Genomic DNA, 11,993 nt, shown 5'->3' with positions numbered 1-11,993 from the left:
GGTTTGACCTTAATGACATTGACATTATCATTAAAATCAGTGATTTTATTCTTCAGGCTGGTGCAAACCTTGACATGTGTGATGAGGACCAGCGGACTCCCCTGATGGAGGCCTGTGAGAACAATCATCTTGACACAGTACGCTATCTTCTAAGGGCTGGAGCCATCGTCTCTCACAAGGTCAGCTGCCACGAGCAAGAGGGTTGATAAGCCAGTCTGTTTAGTACATTCTGTAATCAAATGCTTTTTGAGGAACATCCACTCTGTTTGAAGCCTGATCACATCCTGTTTCCTTTTCTTTTCAGGATGTTGAAGGTTCAACATGTCTCCATCTTGCTGGACATTTTGGACATTTTGGCATTGTACAACATTTGCTGTCTACAGGCCTTGTAGATATTAACTGCCAGGTTCTGTTACATCTGTTACATTTAACATTTGTAAAAATATTTAGAGAATGAGAGATGGTGTTTTTGGGGATTTCCACCATTTGAGTCAATAGACTCTGCCAAACATATCTCAGGAATTTCACAACTGCACCAATAGTCCTCCATCCAACTGAAAACTACTCCTACTGATTCTTGTTGTGAGTTTCTCAAAGATTACAAGGCACGTTAATGATACACTCTCCAAAATTATTTTTTGTTAATTTGTGTAGTTTTTTTTTTTTTTGGTCATTTAAAAAAAAAATCTGAAATTCCTCTAAATAACAGTAGAAAATATTTTGTTGCTTTGGACATTTTTTCTTTGGCTTTTAATAACCATAACAAAATAACTTTTCACTTATCCATTAAAAAAGTTTTATCTTAACCTTGAAGTATTATTTATTTATTTATTTTTGTGGTTTATGGTATATACCAGTAGTTCTCAACTAGAGGGCCTCAAGATGACATAAAATGATTTGCATTTAAATTTAAATTTTTTATTACTTTTAAAAGTGTGGTTTCTAGACCTGGAAAAGCCGTGTAAAATAATAAAATCTTAAGAAGCCATGGGCATTTTTGTAATGAATATACGTTGTTCTAGTTATTTCAAACTTCAAGGTATTTCATTGCATAGTAATTGTGAGGGAAAACAATTTTGTAAAAATCCTGATAATCCTTCAAATTAATGGTGCTTTCAATATTGTTGTGGACAGTGGGAGCCATTGGAGTCAAAAATACTGAGATGTAGTTGCATTTCTTGTTCCAGGATGATGGAGGATGGACAGCCATGATTTGGGCCACGGAGTACAAACATGTAGACCAAGTAAAACTCTTGCTCTCCAAAGGGGCTGACATCAACATCCGAGACAAGGTCTGTGTGCTGTGTTTTGTATATGGAAACTGCAGTAAAACTGCATCAAAGTTACATCTGCAGTTTTACAGTATTTTGTAGTTTACTTTGTCAAATTTTCAATTCTTGCATAGGTTTAGATGACAAAGACTGTTTAAAATGCAGTGTATTTGATCTGTTGCAATCACCAACTCTGATTCTAGGAGGAAAATATCTGTCTGCACTGGGCGGCATTCTCTGGCTGTGTGGAGATAGCTGAGATTCTGCTGGGTGCAAAGTGTGATCTGAACACCGTCAACATCCACGGAGACTCACCAATGCACATAGCGTCACGGGAGAGCCGGCTCGACTGTGTGAAGTGAGTAAACCTCCACTAGGTATTATCGATCCAGACTGATTGATTGGGAAACTTCCTTTCAATCTCACAGGTCTGTAGTGAGCTAGGCTTATTTACAACTTAGTGACGTCTGAGCCGTCCTCCTAGAAGATAATTGTACTGCAGGATTACACCCATATCCGATGTACTGCAGTCTAATCAGGTGCTTGTTGTAGATCCTAATCAGCTTAAAGCTGCATTTTTTTATTGGAGACTGGATCAATGTCATGTAGATTTATTGAAGCTGGACACTAGCAATAAAGGTTTGCTCTCATCATTTCCTGGACAAATTTTATTATTGATCCGTTGGCAGGCAGTTACAGTGGTTGGTTGGAGTCCTGAATGTAATATTGCCACAAGAGAAGATGGATTACACATATATTTTTTCATCCTTAGAATTGGTTTGTTTGAAACCATTGAATCAAAACAAAATATTTACACTGAGGATGAAAATGTGTCTAAGACAAAAAAAATTTTTTTGGAAAATGGTAGTAATAGTAATAATAATAATAATGTTATTTTTTTTTCATTTTGTTTGTCCTAACTTTTAAGATAACCTCTTTTGTGCCTCCTGTAGCTTGTTTCTGTCACGAGGTGCTGACATAAGCCTTAAGAACAAAGAGGGAGAGACGCCCATGGAGTGCTGCAGCCAGAACTCGAAAGTTTGGACCGCCCTTCAAGCCAGTAAAAAGCAGAGAGAAGCTAACAGCAACCAGACTGGCCCTGTAGAGAAGCTTCTCAACAGGTAGATCCACTTAATTCATATCTCATTGTCATTCAGCTCACAGTATTGACATGTTTATTTAAACCAGAATTAAGACCTAAATTAGCTTTTAAATTACCGTGTAATTGTGCTTAGGGACATCGCCAGAGGCTACGAGAAAGTCCCCATCCCGTGTGTGAATGCGGTGGATAGCGAACCCTGTCCTGATAACTACAAATATGTCCCTGAAAGCTGTGTGACATCCCCAATGAACATTGACAAAAATATCACCCACTTGCAGGTAGACAAGCTGAAGTCCTGTTTTTATTGTAACACTTTTCAAATCTCATTGATATAAGAACGACAATTAATCGTCTTGGCACTGTTGACAAATTTGAGTTGGTTAGTTAGCTAAGACAGAACATTGAACGAGTAATAAATCTCTAAACGAAGGAAAAAGATGTATAATTGGTATTTCACTCTGCAGTACTGCGTCTGTAAAGACGATTGCTCCTCAGCTAGCTGCATGTGTGGCCAACTCAGCCTGCGCTGCTGGTATGATAAAGTAAGTCCATTTCTGAGCTCTCCATCCATAGAACCTAAACAGTCTGTCATTCTGCTCTCTGTCATTCACTCCTGATGTTATATCTGTAAATTGGGAAAAATTGGGTCATTTTGAAGCAGTTACATGAATTACTAGCTCTTACTAGCTGTTAATGTCATTTGACTTGGCAAACATCTCCACCTAGAGGTGGAACTAGCTAAGTACAAGACCATGCGAAATGGGCTAGTCAAAAGTATAAGTGGTGCTAAATCAAATATCACTGTTACTAATGCCCATACTTAAGAATTAGGTGTTTGTTAATTGTATTTAAAGTATTAAACTAGCTTAGGTAATATTGATATCTTTATCTAAGCGATAAAACAGATAAATAATAGGGGACCTGAGCATTATCTATGGACAATAATAAAGTAAGAAACTATGTAGAAACCACCCAGAACACCCTAGCAAACTGCATACCAATGCCCTGAAAACCATTCTATGTAATCTAGCATCATGGTGGTGAGTTTTGAATTGCCAAGCACCATTGACATGTTGCAATGTTCATTTTATTGTAACACTTTTCAAATCTCATTGATATAAGAACGACAATTAATCGTCTTGGCACTGTTGACAAATTTGAGTTGGCTAGTTAGCTAAGACAGAACATTGAACGAGTAATAAATCTCTAAACGAAGGAAAAAGATGTATAATTGGTATTTCACTCTGCAGTACTGCGTCTGTAAAGACGATTGCTCCTCAGCTAGCTGCATGTGTGGCCAACTCAGCCTGCGCTGCTGGTATGATAAAGTAAGTCCATTTCTGAGCTCTCCATCCATAGAACCTAAACAGTCTGTCATTCTGCTCTCTGTCATTCACTCCTGATGTTATATCTGTAAATTGGGAAAATTTGGGTCATTTTGAAGCACAGTTACATGAATTACTAGCTCTTACTAGCTGTTAATGTCATTTGACTTGGCAAACATCTCCACCTAGAGGTGGAACTAGCTAAGTACAAGACCATGCGAAATGGTCTAGTCAAAAGTATAAGTGGTGCTAAATCAAATATCACTGTTACTAATGCCCATACTTAAGAATTAGGTGTTTGTTAATTGTATTTAAAGTATTAAACTAGCTTAGGTAATATTGATATCTTTATCTAAGCGATAAAACAGATAAATAATAGGGGACCTGAGCATTATCTATGGACAATAATAAAGTAAGAAACTATGTAGAAACCACCCAGAACACCCTAGCAAACTGCATACCAATGCCCTGAAAACCATTCTATGTAATCTAGCATCATGGTGGTGAGTTTTGAATTGCCAAGCACCATTGACATGTTGCAATGTTCATTTTAGTATGAGAGTTCAAATGTTTTGTGTTTGTGGCGTCAGGAGAGCCGTCTGCTGCCCGAGTTCTGCAATGAGGAGCCACCCCTTATATTTGAGTGCAACCACGCCTGCTCCTGCTGGAGAACCTGCAAAAACCGTGTGGTACAGAACGGACTGAGGTACCTCACATTTTTTTAATTCTACAATCTACACATAAAATCCTGAAGTTTATTTGACTAAAAATTCACTTGGTAATATTTGAAAACAGGAAATGTGCGCTCCAAAAACTAGGTAGAATCATTTAAAAATCAGACAATTAATCACCCTGACCAGCTATTTAGTATTCACATGTACTTGTTGTTCTATTGTAGTATATGATCTGGATTGAGTGGTTTTCTCTTAAATGATTTCTTAGGATAAGACTGCAGTTGTTCAGGACGCAGATGATGGGATGGGGTGTCAAGACGTTACAGGATATCCCGCAAGGAACGTTTGTTTGCGAGTGAGTTTCTTATTTAGAACCCTTTTGAGCTTTATGATGTTTCTAAAGGTGATTGAGGCCTGCGTTATATCTTCCTGTTTCAGTCTAACTGTGTGTGTGGCTGTGCAGATGTTTGTTTAGGTGTGTCAGTATGGATACGATTGTGTGCTTAGTGTGTTTGTACCCTAATGTCTCATTTCCTTCCAACAGATACGTGGGTGAGATCATCTCTGACACTGAAGCAGATGTCAGAGAGAATGACTCCTATCTTTTCAGTCTGGACAGCAAGGTATTGCCATCCTAGGATGACTTCCCTTCAAAATCACATTACCTCTCCTGTCTGCTCCCCGTCAATAGTGGATTATCTGCATGCCTGCAAGCACATTTTGCATATATCGTTTAGATGACCTCTGTCAGCACAGAAGAATGATTTATTTGGCTGTACCGTGATACTTTTAGTACTTGTATTTTAGGCCTTCAGTATTCTTGCTTAGACAGATGTTGGACCGATGGCATAAAATCTGGGCTGCACTACAGCTTATTCTGGCCAAGAACCATCAATTTAGAAGGATGAGTCTAACCAGCATGCAAGCAAGCAACCACAAAGGGAGAAAACTGAAGTACTGAAATCAACTATGATAAGAAATTAAGTTAATACTTTTTAAAAAGTATTATTAAATGAATAAGGTAATTAATACTTTAAATAAATAATTAATTAAATATTTAAACTTTTATTCAGAAAGGATGCATTAAATTGATCAGAAGGAACAGTAAAAGCCTTACACATTGTTAAAATAAATTTTTTGTTTTAAATATGCTGTTCCTTCTATTCATCTTTTTTTTTAAATATATCACCGTTTCCGCAAAAATATTAAGCAGCACAACAGTTTTAAACATTGATGCTAATAAGAAATATTTCTTGAGCACCAAATCAGCATATTATAATGATTTCTGAAGGATCATGTGACACTGAAGACTGGAGTAATGATGCTGAAAATTCAACTTTACAATTACAGGAATAAATTACATTTTAAAATACTGTATATTGAAACAGAACATTTTAAATTGTAATATTTCACAATATTATGTTTGTTTGTTTTTTCATTAAAAAAAATCTTACATATTTTACCAGTGTGTATATATATATTTAAAAAGAATAAGAAAAAAAGAAATCCTTATTGTTGAGCCCCTCCCATTCTCTTCAGTCTGACCTCACTCTACAAACACCTTCTCAATTTATTTTCTGTCACTGCTGTTGCAGGTGGGTGATATGTACTGCGTTGATGCACGTTTCTACGGCAACATCAGCCGCTTCATAAACCATCACTGTGAGCCGAATCTGTTCCCCTGTCGGGTGTTCACCTCTCACCAGGACCTCAGATTTCCTCACATCGCGTTCTTCGCCTGCAAGAACATCAGTGCTGGAGACGAACTTGGGTCTGATTTACATCATTGTCCATTTACTTGCTAATACTCAATTTAGGTTGACTCAACATGTTAGTTTCCCCATCATGCACTTCATGAATGCATTTGTTGGAGCTCATTTATTTTTACCGGAATATAAAATTGGAATTTCTCTCCCCATCTCAGGTTTGATTACGGTGATCACTTCTGGGACGTAAAAGGGAAGCTGTTCAGATGCCAGTGTGGCTCATCCAAATGCAAGCACTCAGCCACTGCCATCGCCCAGAGGCAGGCAGATAGTACGCCTGGAGACCAGCAGCCCAGCGCCTTGCCCGATACCAGCTCGTCCACCCCATCCAGCCCCAGCTAAGCCCTCTGACAACCATCTTTCTAGCATAAAACATCCGGTTCTCCTACTTTTACGGTCGCTTCCCATCACCAGCACGGGTACCTCTGCTATCTCTAATAAGACCAACCCAGGCCACTTGATGCCACACCCACAGTGCCACGTTTAGCTCTCCTGATCTGAAAGCCTGATTGGTTGAAACGGTGTAGGGGTTTAAAGTCTTGAAGGTGAGAGGTGCACAATTGGACTGTTTTTTCAGGGTGTTCAGTACGCACATTTTGTATAGGTTTTTTATTGTCACCCCGCCCCTTTGGACCACGATACATCTTGTTCGACACCATGAAAAGAGCTCAAAGTGGATTTTTGTTTTTTTTTCTCTTGAGAATGAACCTGTTTGAGCCAATTTATGGACTTTGCAACAGGTTTCCGTTGAGTACTACCTTATTCTTGTCACACGGTGTTCTCCTGCCCGACTCGAACTTCTGCGTCATTCGCGTACACACTTCTTGTCATCTTTTATGAACTCTATTCTTCAAGGTTTCGAACAATCAATTCCCAAATGAGTTTCAAATAATGTTTGCATCAGTTTGTTTTACTTTTTTTCAGATTTTAGTTTTTGTACATTCACAGAATATGCAGAAAATTATGTAAAGGTATTCAAAGAGCAACCTTTTTTTCCCAGTAGCCTTTTCCGAGTCCTTCAGTGGGCTGTATTAACTTGAGATGAGCTATTGGCTAGCAATCATTGGAATTAAGCGCCCATCGTGCGTGTCCTCTGATTGGTTCACAGACGCAGGACGTCATGTCAGTGCTACCAAAATCATGAAAAGGCCTCTGAACAGGACATTTTTGGCCTATTTCCTCCCAGTAAAAAGCCCAGTTCTTAAGTATAAATACGTTTTAATGGCGAATCGCCACTGGAAGTGTAAATTAATTCTGGACAAGTCTAAAAACAAGCCCTATGGGTTATTTCCTGCATGTTACAGGCCTGGATAGACACGGCTGTTGTTAAATGCATATTACTTGCACCCCCATCAATGCAAATGCAAACTGTAAAATATTTCTGTACGTACTTTCAGTCACAATGATGGAACCTATTAGCATGCTTTTGAGACATGTGCTTTAGGAATAGGACTGGAACGTTTCACTCTGGTGGAATGAAAAGCGGAGTGTAGGAAAACGCAAATGGTGCTGAAAAAGGTTTTTGTTATGTTAATTTTTTATTACTCACCAAGTGAATACAAGTTGTAAAATATGGTGAAGAAGCAAGTGTTTCATTTTTTTTTTTTTCCTTTTCTTTTGTATTTTTAAATTGGCATCTGTTTTTTCTAACTGTAGTTTGACATAGTTAGCCTGCATCGATTTTGTTCCATAAGTTCATGTTGATGGTGAAACTATTACAGTCTTTTTTAAATGTTGATAGTGTAGTCATGTCCTTTGTGCAAATCCAGACATAGAGATTCAAAACACTGCAAAATGAGGGGGAACAACGAAAACGGTAACACATTTCTGGACAGTGAAACATGATGCACAATCTTACTGGTTGTGTTTTTCTTTTTCAATAAATTTACTACTCATAAAAGAGAAACATCTCTGTCACTGTTATGTAAAAATAACATGAAGTACGATGATAAATACTAGTTTTGCGAATCTGGAACTAACAATCTCTGCTGTTCATCCCATAATGCCTTCTGAGGAAGCAGATAATTCACGTTTTTGTCTTTGGAGTTACACTTTTAACCCATGTGGCCACAAATGAGACCCAAGGAGTTTTGCGATGCAAAACAGGAAGCCTTTTGATCATTTATCAAGAGGTGTTTTTTTTTTTTCACTTTTATAAACTCTTTGATTATTCTCTTCCTGATTACTTGAGATTTTGGTTGTAATTGATCCAATGAAATGTGAGCTGATGATTGAGGCCCTCTGACTTTGCCGATAAAGGCTTTTAACTAATGAGACGGGAAACCTGCTTTTCCGCATTCCACAGTTGCAAACTTTAAGACCTGTACACTATTACAGCGGTCAGTACAGTTATGAGGATCACGCTTTGTGGATACACAGTTACGGCTGAGAAGCTGGATCGTGTAAATTCATAGAGCTGCACAAGGTTAACAAATAGGCAGGGCCATGAAGGGGTCAACACGGCATAACTCTGACTGGAAGGAGAGAAAATCCGCTGTTATCTATGGTAGGATGTTCACTGGGTTTGTCTTTCGAGGTTGCCGTGTCATTAACTGGGTTGTGGATTGTTATTCATCTGTATCGCAGTGAACTCTTCACTTATTTTAATGATAGATAATGCTTTAGTGACATTTAGTGGCATTTAGGTTTAGTGACATTAAATGATGAGCTGAAACTGAATGTCTTTTTGTGGGTGAATCTCACAAAAACATGTCCAGGTTATGTTACTATAAAAGCTTGTTTCTGCCACGAGTTTAAAAAAAAATGAATAAGGTAATTGCAGTCATTTTATCTCACAATTCTGACTTTTTTTTTCTTCTCACAATTCAGTGTTTGCATCCCACAATTCCGAGTTTACACCTTACAATTTCACATTTATATCTTACAATTATGGCTTTTTTCTCTTAATTCCTAGTTTACATCTTTTTTTTCCTGCCAAAGGATAAAAAAAAAAAGGTATTGAGACTTTTTATCTCACAATTTTGCATTTATATCTCACAATTCTGAGCTTATATCAAGCAATTCTGGGGGAAAAAAGTTTGAATTGTAAGATATACATTTGTAAATTATGAGGAAAAAGTCGCAATTGTACTAGTTTTTGTCCTGTGGCGAAACAGGCTTCCATAAATTTCAAAAACCAAAACTGATTTTTTTGCATTGTGATATTTACTTTGATGACAATAAGGAATATGTTTTTTTTAATCATTACCTTTTTTCATTCCAATTATTCTCAGTGTTATTAATAATAATAATAATAATTTCTTTTTTATTGCTAAAGAATTACTGTAATACAATAAAATTTGTATTTAAATTAATACAAGTACAAACTACAGTAATATATAATATATAATTTTTATTTATTTATTATTTTCATTATTGTAATAAGATTTTTTTTTTTGGCTTAGTAGTAACAAGAATTGTAGGGCAATTATTTTGCAGTAGTTTTATTTTTATTGTTTAATTGTAATTATGAAAACTGTCATAATGCAAAAATACTTATACAGTAAGGCCCTAAATATTAATTTTGTAAGAATTATTACTTTATTATATAGCGTAAAAATTACAGGAAGTCCTTTATAATTGGCCCTATACCAAGCATGCATTTGTCTCACTTCTTTCATTTCCCTGTAATGTGTGTGATTTCTTTGAGTCAGTCTGTTTATCGTCTCTCCTCTTATTTAAAAAAATAAAGCCGCCCGATTGGCCACACTTGGAACATGGCGGATGTTGACTCTGGGCACAGAGTTCAGTTCCTGGGCTCAGTCTTCTGAGCCACCTGACAATCAGAGGAACAGAAGAGCAGCTTTAACAGAACTATCCAGCAAGGACAGTCTGTATGAGGAGAGCCAAACTGCCAGAGATGACCAGAACACTGCAGAATGTAGCAAATATGACACTGTGGTAGAGCTGGAGAGGCCCAGTAACCCGAAGAACACGGATATCATCAACGCCCATGAAACGTGTCAAGAGCAGGTAGCAGCATGGGAGGAGAGGTGAGCAGCAGGGGATGAAAGTCATTTGTAATGTAACCCACAATGAAGGTTATTAGCTTCTTTATCATGGTCTGCTGTAAATTTAAAGCTTAACACTGTTAAAGGTCAATACTGAGAACTTAACACAATCACAATTGATCATTTTAATTCATTCTATTGGCCACTAGGGGGCCTAAAGGCTCAACTGTACAGTGGCCTCAAAAGGTATTTGGACGCTTAAACATATCTGGAATATATGAACTGAATTGTGCAAGGTAAAATATCAAACCTCATGAAATAAAGAAAAAAATATTATTTAGTGCATTATATATTCTAATATGCTGAATTGATGCTCAATAATTATTGCTTATTCTTGTTTAATTATTAATAACAGTGATTATTATCAGTGTTCAAAAAAAGTTTTTGCTACTCAATATTTTTGTGGGAACTGTGATCTTTTTTTTTTTCAATGAATATTAATCATCAACAGGAAAATATTCTTGAAAAAAAAATACAGAGATCCAAGAACTGTCCTGATTGAAAACTTATTTCCCTTGGATCTTCCAACTGTGTGTGTGTCTTGAATCCTTTCCACTGCAATGCCCTAGGGTGTTGTAGGATGGAGCTCTGGTATGCCACACATCCAGAGATTAGCTCAACCGCCTGGAGTCTCTCATGAGATTTTGTGCCTCTGGGTCTGGACTGCATGCACACACTGATTGAAAACTTATTTCCCTTGGATCTTCCAACTGTGTGTGTGTGTGTGTGTCTTGAATCCTTTCCACTGCAATGCCCTAGGGTGTTGTAGGATGGAGCTCTGGTATGCCACACATCCAGAGATTAGCTCAACCGCCTGGAGTCTCTCATGAGATTTTGTGCCTCTGGGTCTGGACTGGCTGCATGCACACACACAGAAAATTCTTCACACTTACTGACCCTAATGCCTTGAGCTTCACATCTGGACGTGCTGAATACTTTTCTTTCAACAACCTTTCCTTTGGAGAGGTGGAGATGCCCTGGGTGGGGTCATGTTTTGCCTATATGGAGACCAGCTAATGTAATGTTTTAATTAATTGTAATTCTAACTGTAATGTTTTAAGATTTAAATATAAATGTAAAAAGGTTCTGTGAGTGTTAAGGTAGAAAATATAATTGGCTAAATATAAAAACAACACAAAAATATGTATTGTATATAATATGTTGTAATGTAGTAATATATAATGACGTGGTACAACATGATTTGAAACTGATCCAAGGAGCGTATTTCAATCTGTGCCCGTATTTTAGTGATTAATAACACATTTGCTTCTTTGATAGTGACCTATAGTGCAGTCTTGCATATTTCTTAATATTTTCCCCCCATAACCTTCAAACCCAGAAACTTTCCATTTATTTCCATGTTTAAAATTAGATTTGTATGTTCAATCATCAAATTTGTGCAAATGTATTATGAAAATGTGTATATGTGGCCGAGAATAGTATGCATTAAAATAACTAAACAAAGGCGCACAATGCAGCTTGATAATTTACTGACTGACAACAACAGGCAATCAACAAATCGCTTTTGCTTTTGTGTAATGGTGCCACTGATTTTGGCCATTAATGTTCTATTCTATTATAAACAATTCAAAAATATTTTAAGATTCAAATTTAGTAATTTAACAATGAAGAGCTTTTGCTTGGCGCTTTTACTTCCTTTTCAAATGGACACTAAGCAAACAATAAGACCGTTATAAATATCATTCATTGATGATCAATTAAGACACCCTCCCCCTCACGCGCTCTTCAGCAGGTGGTCCTGCCTCTAGGGCCGTTTGTGTCACGTGTGAGAGCCTCGCGCAGCGTCCATTCATTTGGCACCATTCGTACCGTGCGCTTCTCCAA

At 37.3% G+C, this 11,993-nt stretch overlaps 1 protein-coding gene across 1 annotated transcript in view; it reads left to right on the top strand.

The window, feature by feature from the left end:
• The window catches only part of LOC107736883 (histone-lysine N-methyltransferase EHMT1-like), a 39,430-nt gene extending 30,609 nt beyond the window's left edge, over positions 1–8,821 (top strand). The window contains 9 exon segments of the mRNA XM_016548263.1: positions 1,475–1,629; positions 2,225–2,392; positions 2,507–2,651; positions 2,838–2,915; positions 4,289–4,404; positions 4,641–4,727; positions 4,917–4,995; positions 5,968–6,143; positions 6,297–8,821. Coding sequence (XP_016403749.1) covers positions 1,475–1,629; positions 2,225–2,392; positions 2,507–2,651; positions 2,838–2,915; positions 4,289–4,404; positions 4,641–4,727; positions 4,917–4,995; positions 5,968–6,143; positions 6,297–6,480 — 1,188 coding nt within the window. The 3' untranslated portion in view covers positions 6,481–8,821.
• Positions 8,822–11,993: the final 3,172 nt, after the last annotated feature.

The sequence above is a fragment of the Sinocyclocheilus rhinocerous genome, unplaced genomic scaffold, assembly GCF_001515625.1.
Source record: "Sinocyclocheilus rhinocerous isolate Xijiao unplaced genomic scaffold, SAMN03320098_v1.1 scaffold192, whole genome shotgun sequence".
NCBI lineage: Eukaryota > Metazoa > Chordata > Actinopteri > Cypriniformes > Cyprinidae > Sinocyclocheilus > Sinocyclocheilus rhinocerous.
This window is presented reverse-complemented; position numbering and strand designations above follow the sequence as displayed.